The 17,852-nt window shown below is 44.3% G+C and overlaps 1 protein-coding gene across 1 annotated transcript in view; it reads right to left on the bottom strand.

Annotated features, from left to right (window-relative positions):
- Positions 1-17,852, bottom strand: part of LOC115092752 (disintegrin and metalloproteinase domain-containing protein 9-like) — a 65,036-nt gene that overhangs the window by 16,008 nt on the left and 31,176 nt on the right. Inside the window, exons 2-3 of the mRNA XM_029604045.1 lie at positions 13,437-13,542; positions 10,239-10,422 (exon numbers count right to left, since the gene is read on the bottom strand). Coding sequence (XP_029459905.1) covers positions 10,239-10,349 — 111 coding nt within the window. The 5' untranslated portion in view covers positions 10,350-10,422; positions 13,437-13,542. The remainder of the gene's footprint in view (positions 1-10,238; positions 10,423-13,436; positions 13,543-17,852) is intronic.

Here is a 17,852-nt window from a genome sequence, read left to right as displayed (position 1 = left end):
CCTCACTGGGTCTGAGCCCGACCACGTGGCCCCTAGCGCTGTCTTGCCGTCGTCTCGCCGACCGAACGTCCGCCCGACCAGAAGGCCCGCCCTCGGCCGTCGATTGGACCCGACCCTACCTGCCACAGCCAATCCTGAAGGGCCCTCCAGCTCTTTAAATTTAACTGCAGCTCCGGCGATCTTCCTTTCATCGTGGCTCCAGCGATCAGCAAGCAGCGCGGCAACCGGCTCGAGGGAGGCCTGCGCGATCGGCGCCACAGACCCATCGGGGTAAGGCCTTGATCCCTCTTACCCTCGCTGGGTCTGAGCCCGACCACGCAGCCCCTAGCGCCGTCTTGCCGTCGTCTCGCCGACCGAACGTCCACCCGACCAGAAGGCCCGCCCTCGGCCGTCGATTGGACCCGACCCTACCTGCCACAGCCAATCCTGAAGGGCCCTCCGGCTCTTTAAATTTAACTGCAGCTCCGGCGCCGCGTGCCGTGCGTCGCGCGCCAAAGGGGCCCGCCCCTTTGTGCGCCCTTTTGTGCAGCCCCTTCAGACTGCCCCTAGGGGCTACCCTATCTCACCACTATCACCATTCCTCACTGCACTGACTCTCCCACAGACGAAAAAGACCGCGATCAGAAGACCAAGGAACCTCTCCCCCTGATGCACTTGCGCTCCTCAGAGGGCCCAACATCTGAATCCTGCACTGTGTGGACCACTTCCTGCCAGACCCTAACCAGCTTACTGGCTTTCCCTAATGAACTCATCTGTACCCCTCAAGTCTCAGTTTCTCCTCCCCCCAATTCCTACTTCTCTGCAGCCTTCCCTGCAGCCCCCTACCTGGAAGCGGTCTCCAACCTGTTCCAACCTCTAAACTCCCGCCAATCATCCACTTCAACCCTCTACACCCAACTGTAAGTACTATAACCACAATGTACTCTATCTCTTAATTAAACATTTTGGTGCTGCTCATTATATTACACTGTATTTATGACCCAAAACTATTACACTGTTTTATATTGCACTGTACTTCTGACCCTGTAACATTGCTAACAGCTCAATACTCTGAAATCTGCTCTGTACACTCTGTATACACCTGATCCGCTTATTCTGCACTGTATATCCAACAATGTAATTCGCATGCCTTACACGCACTGCACACCCTGCTCTATCTCCTAACCTGTCGACATCCAAACAGCACATCCTGCCCTATCTCCTAACCAGACAACCAACCTCTACCCACCCGTCTCACAACTACCCGTCTGTCCAATCCCAAAATGTGCTTCCCTACTATACCTATCATACACCACCCCCATCGGCGGATCATCCGCCCAACACACCCTCACTCCTTTACCCAGCATAAATCCCTAGTGCCCATCATGATTTCACCCATCACACAGCTGCTAGGCCTAGCCACGCTTGCCATCTCCCTATTCAAAGCACAATCCATCCTAAAGAAAGCCCCCATACTTCAAGATTTACTCACTGACACCAACCCAGATATCTGTGCTATCACAGAATCCTGGCTAAAGAATTCGGACCATGTTTTCATCAACATTACCTTGTTACTCTTTTTATCACATTGTTAATTTTCTATCGCTTTCCTTACTTTCCAAGTTACTTTATGTCCCTGTTTTATTGTAACTGCTATTTCTTCTTATATCACATGTTAATGTTCTAAGTTTTTCTCCTCTTGTCACACCCTGTTAATTGTAAACCGACATGATGCGACTCCCATCGCGAATGCCGGTATATAAAAAATTAAAATAAATAAATAAAATAAATAAACCAACTCCCAACACAGACATATGACATTTTCTCCATCCCAAGGCCCAAAAAAAGAGGAGGAGGCATACTCCTAGCTACCAAGAAACACCTTAACCTCAAGCTACAAACCAGCTCCCCCCCCCAAGACTTGAAATTGGTCTTTTTAAATCCAAATCCCTACAAGTCTGCCTCGTCTATGCCCCTCCCGGTATACTTGAACAGGACCCATCTGCCCTCATTGAATACATCACCGACAATATAAAGCCGGACACACCCGCAGTGATACTCGGAGATTTCAATCTTCATGTAGACACCCACCCCAACACGCCTGCTTGTGAAACTCTACTTGTCACCCTCAAAGCCCTGGGCTTCAGACAGCTAATCTCCGAACCCACACATAAAGCTGGTCACACACTCGACCTCCTTTTTGTTAACTCAAGCATCACAGTACCTCAAGCACCTATCACCACCCCCATCCCCTGGTCCGACCATTTTCTTATCAATGCCCACCTCACCTATAATACCGACACACCGAGCACAAATTCACATAAAAAAACAATTTCCTTCCGTAAACCATGTCCTACGGAGGAACTCTCCCTAGCCTTCAGCAAAGTAAGTGAAAACCTCGACCTAACTAACCCAGACACCGCTCTACTGTCATGGGATAAGTCTATCTCCAACATAGCCAATGACTTTTGCCCCACCATCCACAAAACAATAACACCTACACGTACTGAGAGAAAGCCATGGTACACCACTGAACTAAAAAAACTGAAACAAGACCTCCGAACCAAGGAACGTACCTGGCGCAAACAACCGACACCCACCCACAAGATGGCCTACAAACATACATTGCATAAATACCAACAAGCAACTCTCCACGCCAAACGTGACTTCTACGCAGCAAAAATCCATAGCTATAAATTCAATCCAAATGCCTTATTCTCCTTCGTTGCAGAACTCACAAAGTCCCCCACTCCATCCTCCCAAGGAGTAAATAGCATAGAGAAATGTGAAAAACTAGCCGATTACTTTAAAAGTAAAAGCTCCAAAATTCTAACTCGTCTCCCCTCCAATCCCGCCCCCACCGACCCACTACCTATCGACAACAAAATTAATCTCGACTCCCTTGACACTACCTCCGTGAAGGAAGTTGAATCCATACTAAAAAAGATGCGACCAGCCACCCATATCGCAGACACCATCCCATCAAAAATCCTCCTCACTATTCCCTCTGCCATTGCAAAACCAATAGCAGAAATCATAAACTGCTCCATCACCTCTGGGAAAGTCCCCGACCCACTTAAACTTGCCATCATGAAGCCACTACTAAAAAAACCCACCCTCGACCACAATGACCCTGCAAACTACAGGCCCATTTCCAATCTGCCTTTCTTATCCAAAATCATGGAGAAAGTGGTTAACACGCAACTCACCGATTTCTTGGAAGAAAACAATATTCTTCATCCCGCTCAATATGGCTTTCGTAAAAATCGAAGCACCGAAAAACTCCTACTTGCAATAACGGATACCATCCTCAAAGGCATGGACCACGGCCAATCATATATACTTGCCCTTCTTGATATTTCAGCCGCCTTTGATACAGTGAACCATCAAATCCTAATATCACGCTTAGCAGAGATAGGAATCTCAAACACAGCCCTATCCGGGTTCTCCTCATACCTCGACCACCGAAAGTACTTAGTCAAGCTTGATAATACTGAATCCGCTCACATTCCCCTCACACAAAGCGTACCCCAAGGCTCCTCTCTATCGTCCACCCTCTTCAATATATACTTACTCCCACTCTGCCACCTTCTCTCTAAACTAGGACTAAAATTCTTCTTATATGCAGACGACGTACAAATACTCATTCCCATTCGGAAATCCATCAATGAAACCCTTCAGTACTGGGAATCATGTCTGACATCCATCAATTCTCTCCTCTCCAATCTACACCTAGCACTCAATGCATCTAAAACTGAAATCCTTATCCTAGCAAATCAACCAATCGACTCAATCCACCAAATGATTCAAAACGCCTCACAAGCTCACACACTACCTCCCAGTGTCAGAGATCTAGGAGTCTCCCTAGACAATCAACTAAGCTTCAAATCCCACATTAAATCACTTCTAAAAGGGGGCTTCTATAAACTTCAAATCCTCAAAAAACTGAAGCCCCTCCTCCACGCCCACGACTTCCGCACTGTTATGCAAACCACCATACTATCTAAACTCGACTATTGCAACTCCCTCCTCTTAGGCCTCCCAGCCTCCACCATTAAACCCCTCCAAATCCTCCAAAATGCTATGGCAAGAATCTTAACAAACACCAAAAAAACTGACCATATCACTCCTATACTCCAGGACCTCCATTGGCTCCCCATCGCCTTCCGTTCCCAGTACAAAACACTTACCATCCTCCATAACACATTACACAATAACAATTCACCCTGGCTTGAAGATATGCCACAATTCCGTCAAGCTAATCACCCCACTAGAAACTCCCTTGCTGGCACTCTCCAAACCCCCTCACTTAAAATTGGGCACCTTACCACTACCAGGGATAGAGCCTTCTCCATTGCGGGCCCTACCCTCTGGAATTCCCTCCCCGTCAAACTCTGCCTAGAACCGTCCCTGAGCCATTTCAAAAAAGGAATCAAGACATGGCTCTTTAGACAGGCATACCCCAATCCCTCTCAATCCTAGACTTAGTCCTCCTTGAACCACCGCAGCTCACGTTCAGCCTTTATACCTTCTCCCTGACCTCCCCTACATTTTCCCAGTACCCCTCCTGCTCCCTCCCCTAGCGCCCCTTAGTCTCCCACTACCCCGCCCTCTACCCCCCAGTAACCCCTCCCTGAAAGTACCCTTGCTTTAATGTACCCCTGATCCCTCCACCCCCCCGCTCCTTTCCCTCGCTCCCTCCCTCTTTACTCCCCCCTCACCAGCATTTAATTGTACATACGTGCACTTGCCTCCTCATACTGTAAATAAGTTTCATATGCTAATTTCTTAAGTGCACATGCCTCGTTAACATTGTTTATAAGTTCAATTGCATATCTAATCCTAACTTGAATGCAAAAGTTGTAATTCTGCTCGTTGACTCTCTTCTATTGTATTTTTTGTATATTATCCAGTTAGCCCTTTCCTCGTTCATTGTAATTTCCTTTCTCAGTTACTTGTAAACCGACGTGATGTGTCCTACGAATGCCGGTATAAAAAAAGTGTTAAATAAATAATAAATAAATAAGTAAATAGGGCAGAGAAGATGGGTCCTTATTTGGTGTCATATTCTATCCTTCTGTGCTTTTCTAATGGTAAAGAGTGGCAATAAGAGTCATGTGTGCATAATCCCATTAGTGAAAATATTAAACAACATTTTCAAATGTTGGAAATTTGATGGCTGAAAGTTGGCAAGTGGCAATCCTAAGTGTGAGGCTACACAAATCCTTACCCTCTATGGAATAGCTTTCAAAAAATATTCCCTGATACTTAAGAAGAACATTTTTTTCATACGTTCAGAATTTAGTGCAATGATGCCTTTTATCTCTGAGCTTGATGTCCAGTTTTGCTAAACCTCAAAGTATCAGCCTTAATACCTGGAAAAGAACAAACATTACAAGCTCATGTTCCCTAGCCTATGCCGTGTATTGTTACTTGTATGTGTAGAGCCCCTTTTGATTCTCTACCAGTGCAAGATTAAACCAATTTTTGTTTTGGGAGGCAACGCTAATAGTGTGGGTAGATAGCTCTCCCCAATGTGGAGGAAGGTGAATGGTTAGGTTCTCTGATATATAACCCTCTGACCACTATTTAGCTTTATGGAATTTTTGCTCCTCTTCCTAGGGGTAACATGCCATGGCTGTCCTACCATTTAGTTTGTGTTGAAGGGATAAGGCCTCTGAGGTTCTCAGATGAGACACCTGGGAAGGGTGTAGAGAGTCTTCTGAGCTGGGAGCTTTCCTCTCTCCTAAACTCATGTGTTTTCCCTTTTTTCTGTAAAAGGACTTTTGTTTTACTTTTTTTTTGGTTCCCATCAATTTAGGGGCTCAGCCTTTTGCTTTGTTTTGCCATTCAAAAGGGAAAGGTTCCCATCACTGTGAGTGAAGGAACCTGGGATCATTTGCATCCAGAGGAGGGACGACTTACAGCCATCCAGAGAAGAGAGGGGAGAGAGGAGTTCCAGTGCACCCCTACAAAGGCTCACATACATCTGATGAAGATCTTGGAGAAGAGGAGCACAACAAATGAAGAGAAAGGGAGAGGTAAAAGAAAACTACTAGAGAGGTAGGAGATTCATGGATTGATTTGACACTTAAATCACCAATTTCAGTGGGAGGAGAGCTTACAACTGCCCCTTGCCAGGGGAAAGGAAAGACAAGGTAAATTGTAAGAATTTGGATAATGGGCATTTACATCTTTTAATAAATTAAAGAACTGAGAAGGTGAAAAATGTATTAAGAGACTTGAATGTAACATCCAGACATGAAAAGTGCAGCTGTAAAGATCATTTCATTATTTCACATCATTTTAGTGAAAGTATTCTTGGAAACCAAAGCAGCTTCCAGTCGGGCCGATACAGTAAAGTGCGCTCAGGTCCAGCGCACCGTTAGCCCCCATTTAGACGCGCATTTTCGACGCGCTATTTTTACCCCTTATACAGTAAGGGGTGATAGCACGTGGAAAACGTGCATCCAACCCCCCGAACCTAATAGCATCCACAACATGCAAGTGCATGTTGATGGTCCTATTCCCGCCCGATACAGAAAGTAAAATGTGCAGCCAAGTCGCATATTTTAATTTCAGCTAGCACAGGGAAAATGTACAGAAAAGCAGAAAAAACTGCTTTTCTGGGGCCTCCGACTTAATATCATAGCGATATTAAGTCGGAGGCCCCAAAATTTAAAAAAAAAAAAAAAAAAAAAAAAAATTAAAATCTGCCTGCAGACCGCGGGTTGGAAGATGGACACTCAATTTTGCCGGCGTCTGTTTTCCGAACCCGTGGCTGTCAGTGGGTTCGAGAACCGATGTCGGTAAAATTGAACGTCGGCTGTCAAACCCTCTGACAGCCGCCGCTCCTGTCAAAAAGGAGGTGCTAGGTACGCGCTAGTGTCCCTAGTGCCTCCTTTTACTGCGGGCCCTTATTTGCATATTTTTATTTACTGCATGGCGTGCCCAGGAGAGTGGCCTGGGCGTGCGTCAGGAGAGTGGGCACTCACCGGCTCTCCCGCGTATTATACTGTATCGGCCCGAGTGTAAGTCAGCACTCATCATTGCTGTATATCATGCAATTCATTGTAATGCACAGGGCCTAGAAGAATTATTTCCCCCTTGCACCAGCACACCTTACCCATGCTAATCTGACTTGCTGCTTCGTGCATGTCTGACTTCAAGTATCTGACTTGGTAGTAGCAGCAGAATGCTCTTCCACCATCGCCATTACAGACCAGATCAAGCTCCTTCTGTTGTCATTGCTGTGGATCAGGTCATGTTTCTTCTGCCATTGCTGCTGGGGGGCCAGATGAAATTCAGCTAAGGGCTGCATCCAGCCCTCATGCCATAGTTTGGGGACCTCTGCCCTATCCCACTAACTCCACCCCAGTCACTGAGAGGACCAATAGGAATACCCCTTTTGCAGTTTTGCCTAGTGGGAGTCTGTCTTTTTGAAATACTGGATAAAGGGTAAAGGCAGGGGTCAGGGTTCCTAGGATTGGCAGACAGATATCAGTGTTAATATTTCTAGGAAGCTGGTCACCCTGCAACACTCCTGGGAACTCCAGCACCTGCATCCCATCCTGGCCTGGCCTAGCGTCTGCGCCCTGGGGAAATAGGTGATGAATGAATAGTTGGGATCTGAGTGTGGTGCACTCTCACCTCCCTATACAATCGTGCTCCCTTTCTACTTCCATCTCTTCCCTTCCCTCCCCTTGCAAAAGCAAGACTGTGCCCAAGTCAGGATGAACAGTGCCAATATTGCAAGCAAGGCCTTTGTGCCACAGTGCCGGTGTGTACTTTTCAGCTGCAGTGCCTGCACAAGAGAGCTTACACTTTAATTTTACTTGCCTTGTCATGCAAAACTGGTGCTGTGCCTTCTGACTTTGGGCATTCTCTCGCATCTAAGGCCATCTACAGCTGAATAGTATACACTAGTGCTGTGGTACAATGCCTCTGCTTGTTAGATTGGTACTGAGCTTCCTGACTTGGTCACAATCTTGCAAATAAAGCCATTTCAAGTGAAATCAAAGGGTAAGATCTCTTAGGTAGTACCTACAGCTGAACAGTTTGCACTCTTGTGCTCTCTTGCGCCTGTCGGTTGCAGATGGCTGCACCCTCTATTGCTCACCTTTTTTCTGCCTGGTTCAGCTCAGCTCGGGAAGATGGCTGCCTCTGCTTCTCCACGCCGACCCCTTTGGCATCCTCAGACCGGCATGGGCGATTGCGTTCACCATCTTTATCCCGGAGTCACCTAGGGCATGCGTGCGCAGCCCTGTCCTTTATGTGCATCAGGGCGGGAACCTCGGGGGCGTCCCCACCGCATGACATCACTAAACTCTGGTATTTAAAAGTCATTCACAATATCAGCTACGAGTTAGCAAGGGTTTCTCCATGCTGATCTCTCTTTGCTACCAGACGCCTCTGCTCTGTGTACTTTCACTCCAGGATGACTTAGGTACCCACTCCTTGGGGGCCTTGCCTCGCTCCTCTACACCCTCCGGGCTTACCTGCTACCAACAAGGACGACTAAGATCCTCGGCCCACCCAGCAACGCGGATCACTACCGGATCTACTCTCACTGGCCTTTCCTTCTAAGCCTGGGTTCTTGGCCTACCCCGCTTCGTGGATCGGTACCGGACCCATCTCCCTCACGGGACCTGGTGAGACGGTGGAACTGCCTTTTCCACCTTGCAGCCTTCAGAACAGAACAGTGCCATCAGACTGCTGGGTGCTGGGTACCATCTGCTGGCTGGGATCAACACCCATATCCCGGGTGACTATCTACACTGCAGTATAATAAAAACTATACTTCTGTGTGTCCATTTCTGCCCGGAGCTAGCCTATCGCTGTAAGTCCCTGCAGGGCTCCACCCTGTGGGAGGTGCCATCTCTTGCAGCAACCAAGGGCCCACGTTTCAACATCCAAAAGTATAACATGTCCAAGTTGGGATGCACAGCAGCAAAGTGCATACTGTTCAGATGTAGGTGCCCAGTCAGGATATGCCAATCTTGCATGCAAGGCCTTTTTGGTCATATTTCTTCCAACCTAGCACCTACTTCCCTACGCATGTTTTTAAAGCACTTTTCACCATTAGTGTGAATTTTCAGGTTAACTCACATTTTTAGTGTGTTTTTTTTCCATTTAGCACATTTTTTTTTAAAACGCTAGCACTATTTACATGGCATTAGCTTGCTGCATTCTGCAATACTGTAGATTTCTAGCATGAGTAAACCAAAACATACACTACAATTCAGCTCTGATTTTAGTGAGAATATGATCTTGAAGAGACAAGCAAAACTAAGAAAGAGGTATAGAGAAAAGCTCTAACAGGGTCATTTCGTGTTAGAGACTTAACACTATCAGAGAGAGAGATGTCACTCTATTTATACCACTGCAAGAAGGGGCACTTTCGACTCGGAGTGAGGTTTGGGGTGGATAGTTTTTTTGGGAGGGTTACATACATTAGAAAAATCTTCAGTGATGTGTACTTTCCTGTTCGTACCTCCTACTGTGCATGTAAACCTCCTGCCATCCCAAACTACCCCACCCCCAAACCCCCCACTCTGAGTAAAAAGTGCCCCCTCTTACAGTGGTATAAATGGAGAGTGACATTGATGTCTATGTAAAGTGTCTCTCTCTCTCTCTCCCTCCCTCCCGAACCGCATATGTGATAAAGGTGTATTAATCAGCACATGAAGCGCAGGTGCAATAAATATATTGTGCCTTGCAGAAATTATCGATGTGGAAGCAGGAAATTAGCCAAAGTACGCACCCTTTTTTTTTATTGCAGGCACTATTTCCGCTATATTTATGGAACTTTGATAAATCTAGGGGTTTCTTTGTAAAGTATTCACCTGATAGAACAGAACTCTTGAAAGCTAGTCCAATAAAAAGATTGCCTACAATTTGTTTGTTGACCTTTAGTTCACTTGGATATGGAGAAATAAGACATCAACCACAAAACGTTTAAGAATCAAAAAGGAACTGAGGACAGTTGGATCCATCACACTTACTGCCCCTTATTGTCCCGTAAACTTTCAGAAAGATGCAGAGTTTGGGGGAAGCTCCCCTGACTTTGCATATGACCCATTGGATGCATTCTCTTAGACATTCTTATTGTCTTGGTCAAATGCAGGCAACACAATGGCTCAAGCAAAAAAAAAAAAAAAGCCTGACAAACACAACCTAGCACACGATGAAAATGTGCAATGTTAGAGAAAAATCAACTGCTGTATAAACAGACCTAAGCTTTAAAACTCTTCTGTTACCTTATCAGTGCCACAGGCGGTGCCTTCTTCCACTATCATAGTATTTTTCAAATCCCATTCCTCTTCAAAATCAACAGATATGCACTTTTTACTTCCAGTGTTATGATACATTATTGCCCCATTAATGCCTGTAATTGGTAATGATGATGTATATTCACATAACAGTTTCCCACACAAGGAATCCCTGTAGAGCCAATGAGGTTAGAAAAGGGGCATTAGATATTTGAGTAGAGTTTTAGTTCATACAATAGTTGAGTTTTCACCATTGGAAGGCCAAAAAAATAGCTTATTTTTATATTTTTTACTCCTGGGAGAATTCTGCACACAAAATTTTAACATTCTTTGCACAAAAATTAAAAATTCTGTGCACAAAAATTTAAAAAATGCAAAATTCTGCATACTTTATATTGGTAAAAATATCAATATGCATGCAAATTAATTTAAAAGGTAATACAGAAAAAAGTTATTACTTAAACATGCAGTGTTTTAAATATTTTAAGTGGAATTTCTCTAGAAGTACATTCTTCCTTCCACCCGTTCTCCCTGTTCCCCTGGTCAGTCTCCTTTCACTTTGCCTTCCTAGGCCCCCAATTTATCCACCCTCCACTATCTTTCCCCTTCCCTGCTAGGCTCAACCCCTTCCACTCTATCTCCACTTCCAGAATTTGACTGCTCTCTCAGTACTGCCCCTCACACAAGCTCTCTCTGTCCCTCTCCCTCACACACACAGGCTGTTTCTCTCTCGTACACATACACACCCCCCCCTCTCTCTCACTCTTGTGCATACACACACACCCTCACACAAGTTCCCTTTCAATCTCATGCATAAACCCTCACATAGGCTACCTATCTCACTCTCCCCCCCCCCTGCACATTGGCTTCCTCTCTCCCCCCCCCCCACCACATATACACCCTTACATCCAGGCTCCCTCTCTCTCTGACACACACACACACACACACACCTTTACACAGGCTCCTTCTCTCAGAAGCAAGCACTCTCATGCCCTCCCATACCTACACTCCCTTTTTCATGCATACCAACTCCCAATCTCTCACACATATACATGTTCCTTCACAATCTCCTTACAAAGACACTCTCTCTCACACACACACAACCTCACTCATGCTCTCTCTCTCACACACACACAACCTCACTCATAATCTCTCTTTCACACACACAAGCCTCCCAACACACAGGCCTGCAGTCTTACACACACACACCTTTACACACAGCCTCGCAGTCTCTCACACAAACAACCTCCACACACAGAATCACTCTCACCGGGAACTACTCCACTCAAGGCACACAGGGACTTGCACTTCCATCTTCATCATGAGATGGGTCTGCTCGCAGTACGCCGGGACCTGCATCATCTTCGCCACAACCGAGATGCGCTCTACTCGCAGGACACCAGGGCCTTCTCCCTCTTTGCCGTGATGCAGCATGCTGCAGCCTTCTCCTTCTCTTCTGCTCGCAGCTGGATGGGGTCCGCTCATGGCATGCTGGGACCCACTCCAACCTCTGCGCAGAAACTGGAATTTCTGCGCAAGAGAGGAATTTGTGCAAATTCTGTGCTCCGCGGTAGCACAGAATTCCCCCAGGAATAATTTTTGGACACTGACATAATGAAAAGGTTCAATTTTAAAAACAAAGAAATAATAGGAGCAAAAACAACAGAAAATAAAAGTTCCTTTTCAAACTTTACCTCCTGGCTGATGGACATAACGCAATGCTTTGGTCATTAGGAGATGAAGGGTCAAGAAGAATCCCTGCTACAAAGAAAGCTTTCTGTGCAGCTGTGACCATAAAGTCTTCCAAGACCTGGGAAAGCTAAGATCTATGCCCTGATATAGCTTTCATATTTCAATAGCAGATCAGAAGTAGGTTCTGCAACAAGGTTTCTAAAATCCTGTGGCAATTTTGTGGCATATTTGCATATGTAAGGCTCTTTTTGGATATTGCTTATTATGCACAAAAGAAATCAATTTCCTTGATCATTTGCCAATTTTTACACATTTCATTTTCAAAATTTGAAACTAAGTTTTCTGATCTTTTGCGAGCAGAAAAATGTCTTGTTCTTATTACTTTTTCTCTTTTTTGGTTCTTTCTACTTCTTTTCATATCTTTTTCATTCTCATTCTTCTTCTTGCCTCCATTACCCCATCTTTGGCTTTCCAAATATCCCAACCTGTCATAACAGCTTTTCTGTTTCTCCCCAACTCCCTCGATTTCTCCAATCTCTCTCTCCTCTCTTGTAGTTTTTCCTTCCCTCTACACATATCTCTTATTCTCTCTTTTTCATCTTTTCTCTCCATTCATCTTCCATTCATCTGCTCTTCCCTCCCTTCATCTCCCTTATTTCTTCTCCTCCTTCCTTCTTTTCATCTCTTTCTTCCATGCCAAACTATATGGGAACACTGGTTGATGGAGTGAACAATGTCTTGTAATTTGATAGTAGAGACCATGGCTGAAGAATGATGAGACATTGGGGTCAGGCACTAGGCATTTCATGAAAACTATTGATGCAGTCATTAGTGTAAGATACTGAATATAATTATTACAACTTGAATAGGTTACCAACTTTGCCAGTATATAACACTACTCTTCGCCCAGGCCTATCGCTGAAGAAACCCATGGTAACCGCAAGGACCTCTACCCCCCGGTTGATGTCCTCTCCCAGCTACATTAAGTATACACTATTCTAGAACTGCTTTTGTATATTAACCCTGCAATTGAATCTTTATTATGTAAATATGTATTTAAGTTTAACATAGAAGCAACCGTTCCTGCCGATCGACTAGTAATTATCTATCCTTTCCTTCCAACTCCATGTTCGATTTCCCTGTTTTAATGTAACTTTTCCCTGTTTTAATGTAACTTTTTTTCCACTTCCTATGTTAACTGGTTTCCCCTTGTTTATTGTAAACCGGTACGATAAGACCTTGTCTTGAGCATCGGTATATTAAAAGAACTTAAATAAATAAATAAATAAATAAATAAATAAATAAATAAATACTCCTACTATTAAACATTTCTATAGCATTACAAGGTGTACACAACACTGTACAGATACACATAAGAGAGTTTCTGCTCAGTGGAGCTTATGAGCTAGTGAAGATAGACAAACAAGACAAATCTTCAAACACAGAATAGTTACCCCCAGTCGCAGAGTCTGATTCCTATCTCACAACACCTACCCATTATTACAAATTGTTTCACTCTGGTGTATTGCGCCACAATGCCCAAATCTGTCATTTCTGTTATTAATTACTGTAAAATACACAGGATCACATGATTTGGAAGCTGCAAAAAAAAAAAAAGAAAAATTGTCCAAAATGCTTTTGTAAAACAAAATGTGAGCAAAAATAATTTTACAAGTAAAAGCCCATTAGTAACATAATAAATGATGATAGAAAAAGAACATCCGGCCCATGCAGCTCTCTATTTTGCTCTGCGAATGGAATTTCAGTGTATCAGCTCAATTCATCTGCACTGTTCAAGTAATTCATGTGTGTGAGTGGATTTGGAGGGGGAAGGGGATTCATGCTTTCCATTATTCTGAAATTTATTTTTTATTTATTTTATTTCTTTGAAAATGGATTTATACGTGCTCTGAAACCAGACATGGAGTCTCCTATTGTACAAGAGAGATAGAGAGCATTTTATGATGTTTGGGGTTCTCCACTCTTCACAGATACCATGCTGAAATCATGACAAATGATTCCCTTATCCAATAAGTCTTTGTAGGCTATGTAAAAATCCAATTGCCCAAGTCATTCTAATTCATCACAGTTGACCAAATCAGAGACAAAGTTGCATCCACTTGCAGCAAATGTTGCCAAGGTGCATACTTGTATATTGTTCATAGTAAAAGAGTAAATGACGGCAGAAAAAGACCATCCGCCCAAGTCAGTCTGCCCACTTATGCCTGTCTATACTACTAAGGATATATTTCAGCTGCTAGCCACAGAGTGTGACCACCTGCAAGATTTCTCCCTATCCAGGAGAGTCTTTTGTTTGTCTTCCCCCTTTGTGCTTCAAAGTCTTGGGTAGAAAGGCATGCAAGATTCCCCACTTGGTTGCGCCTACCTTTCCCATGTCTAAACACAAAGCTATGTAATAATCTAAATAGCCAGAAATACTAGTGTCACTGTTGCTCAAACATCCAGCCTTCTATGTCCCCTGTGTAGCCAGCCAGGCAGACCCAGCCACTAGCTTGATTACATTATCACAGTATAATCTAACTAGCTGCCATTACTGGTGAGCCTCCCAGATCCCTTGTCGTCTGCCAGACAGACCTGGCTTCAGTGAGCACCTGCATACTCATTAGGACTTCTATAAATACTTAAATAGTATAACCTGAAGTCTCTCTGGCTTCCAGACCACTAAGGGGATACTTTTAAAACTGGTCATGTAAATGCACCAGTTTTCAAAGTAAAAGTATGTGTATACTTTCACTTTGAAAATTAACCTAGGAAAACTATCCCTCACACATTTTCACTTACTAACTGCAGAAAGTTTTCCCCAACTCTGCCCCCAGGAATGCCACTTGTCACTGTGGGTAAACTTAGGCACATAGAGGGCTTAGTCAGACAAATGGCAGGATTTGAAAATTCCCACTGGCTGATTGCCTCCGAGTTATCTGACTCCACAGTTAGTGGGATAAAACTTAGCCGGATAACTTTGGAATTTCTGTGTGGAGTTAATTTAGCTAGATGTTATCTGGCTAACTTCAATTTTCAGATATAGCTAGAAAACTTACACTTGTATACACATTTTTAGAACTTTACTTAAGCATTAAAATGTGCCATGTATTATTGATGTTCATGTGCTGAATGCAAATATAACAATTAAACTAGCTGATTGTCTACTGTTTCCATGATATTTTTTCAATTATCTCTTTATTAACATTTTAGTCCAATACAAGAATTAAAATTATTAGAAAAATGATATATATGACACAATAAATAAAAGAAAAAACAAACAAAGAAAATATTCCTTCTTATGGATCACTACCAGTCCCCATCAGGTGGGGAAACTAGAAGAAAAACTAATAATAAGGAATAATAAACAAATCAGGTGTCAAAAGCAACTACAATATCATGCCAATGCATATTCCCACCCACTCCCAACATAATCGCTCAGCTTTATCAGCAAGGAAAGTTTCTAAATGAACCGGATCAACAAAGATAAACTTATTCACCTAATGAACAATGATATATTTACAAAGAAACGTTAAGAAAAATGATGTGCCCAGATTAATTACACAGGGCCGGATTTTAAAAAGGTTACGCGCGTCGGGCCTATTTTAAAAAGGCCCGGCAATGCGTGTAAAGCCCCGGGGGCAGGGACGGGGCTGGATGGTCTGTGGTGGGGGCGGGGCTAGAGGCCTCCGACAGAGCGGCCATTGTTGCTGTATCAGAGGCAGGCACAAAAGGTAAGACAAAGGACGAGGGGGGGGGGGTTTAGAGTAGGGCTGGAGGGGAAAGGTTAGGGGAAAGGGTGGGAAGGGAAGGTTAGATTGGGGGAGGGAATGGAGGAAGGCAGCGCGGTTCGGCGCGCACAAGGTGCACAAGTTATAAAATCAGGTGTACATGTGCATGCACCGGGTAGCGTGTGCACATGTAGGCTGTGCGCGCTTCTTTTAAAATCTACCCCACATTGTTTTAAATGTAGAAAAAGCATTTTTCTCATTGAATCTCTTTAGCAACATCGGGGAATATCTGAATCTTTTGTCCACAAAACAGTTCCTTCTTATACTTAAAATACTGCCTAAGTACCAACTCCTTGTCTGTTTCAGAAGAGAACTTAACCAATAGAGTTGCTCTCGTTTCAATTATATCATGTCAATCTTGCAAAAATAATGATAAATTGAAAATCTCAATAAAGCAAGCACATCCATACAACCCTCATCTACATTAGAAGTATTCTTTTATCTGGCAGAATATAAAATCTTTCTGAGAGGAAAATTAGTTTCTACAAAATACTTAAGTAATTCTACAAACGATAGTCACCTAGTTTTAGGAACATTTAAAAAAAACCCCATAAGTTTCTGGCCCTCATCATATTTTCCAGGAACTCACATTTACAACACAACTTTATTCTACCCTTAATGCTAACAGGTGTAGATTGCAATGTAGCTACAGAAGGAGACATAATCACAAGCTGATTCTCACGCCCTACAAATCTGTTCTTGAAATCTGACATTTTAGTGGCAACTCCACTTATAGCCACATGGATTATGTTTGCTTTTATTGTAACTTCTCTATTGGGATACCTTAACTCCCCTGTTATTTTAATATCCTTTGAAGATACCTCTCTCCGAACCATGAGCTACTCAGCAACTGTTGGTTTTTCCCTATGTTCTAGTTAAAAAGCTGCTCTAGATGTTTTTTAAAGGTTAATGCCAGCAGCCTGGTTCCACTCTGGTTAAGGTAGAGCCCATCTTTTCGAAATAGGTTCCCCCTTCTACAAAATGTTGCCCAGTTCCTAACAAAACTAAAGCCCTCTTTCCTGCACTATTGTTTCATTAATACATCGAGACTCTAGAGCTCTGCCTGCCTCTGGAGTCCTGCACATGGAACAGGGAGAGTTTCAAAGAATGCTACCCTGGCGATTCTGGATTTCAACTTTTTATCTAAAAGCCTAAATTTGGTTTCCAGACCTTCCTTCCCACACCTTCCTATGTCGTAGGTGCCCACATGTACCATGTCAACCAGCTCTTCCCCAGTACTGTCTAAAATCCTATCTAGGTGATGCATGAGGTCCACCACCTTCAAATCAGGCAGGCAAGTTACCAAGCAATCCTCTTGTCCACCAGCCACCCAGCTATCTACATTCCTAATGATCGAATCACCAAATATGAAAGCTGACCTAACCCTTCCCTCCTGGGCAAGTCCTTAGAGACCCATCCTCAGTGTGAGAGGATAATACAACACCTAGAGAGCAATTCCTGTTGCACCAAGTTTATGTTGTTCCTCCAGGTGACCTTACTCCTCCATGGCAGCAAAGGGGCTACCAGACTGGAATTGGGACTTGGCTGTTATATCCCTCAAGATCTCCTTTATATTCTTCTTTGCCTGCCTTAGCTCCTCCAGGTGTCCTACTTTAGTCTCCAGAGTGTTGTGTTCGTCGGTCTTCGACGGCTTCGCCCCACTTGCCTCATCTTAATCTCGGCTCCTCTCACTTACCTGGGCAAAATGGCTACCACAGCGTCGTCAAGCTGATCTCTCTGGCATCCCCAGAACGGCTATGGTGCAGCCTTCCGCCATTGCTCCTCCCAGGTACCTACTAGGGTGTGCGTGCGCGCGCAACCCTAGTAGCGTTCCCTCATGCTGACGTCACGCCATCTGGGTATATCAGTCTCATTGATTTGCTAGCTCCCCGAGTTAGCAAGGACTTGAATCTGTTCCTGTCTACGCTACTCTGCTGCTTCCGTGCTGCCGCAGGAAGCTTTCTCTCTGCCCATTGGGGTATCAACTAACCTGGGTACCTGCTCCTCGGGGGCCCTCTGCTTTATTTCAGGTGCCTTTCAGGGAACAAGTACTCGCTCCTCGAGGGCCTGCTCTCCCTGCCTCGGTGCCTGTACCTCCATCTACTTATCTGGTGGAATC

The sequence above is a fragment of the Rhinatrema bivittatum genome, chromosome 5 (assembly GCF_901001135.1).
Source record: "Rhinatrema bivittatum chromosome 5, aRhiBiv1.1, whole genome shotgun sequence".
NCBI classification, from domain to species: Eukaryota; Metazoa; Chordata; class Amphibia; order Gymnophiona; family Rhinatrematidae; genus Rhinatrema; species Rhinatrema bivittatum.
This window is presented reverse-complemented; position numbering and strand designations above follow the sequence as displayed.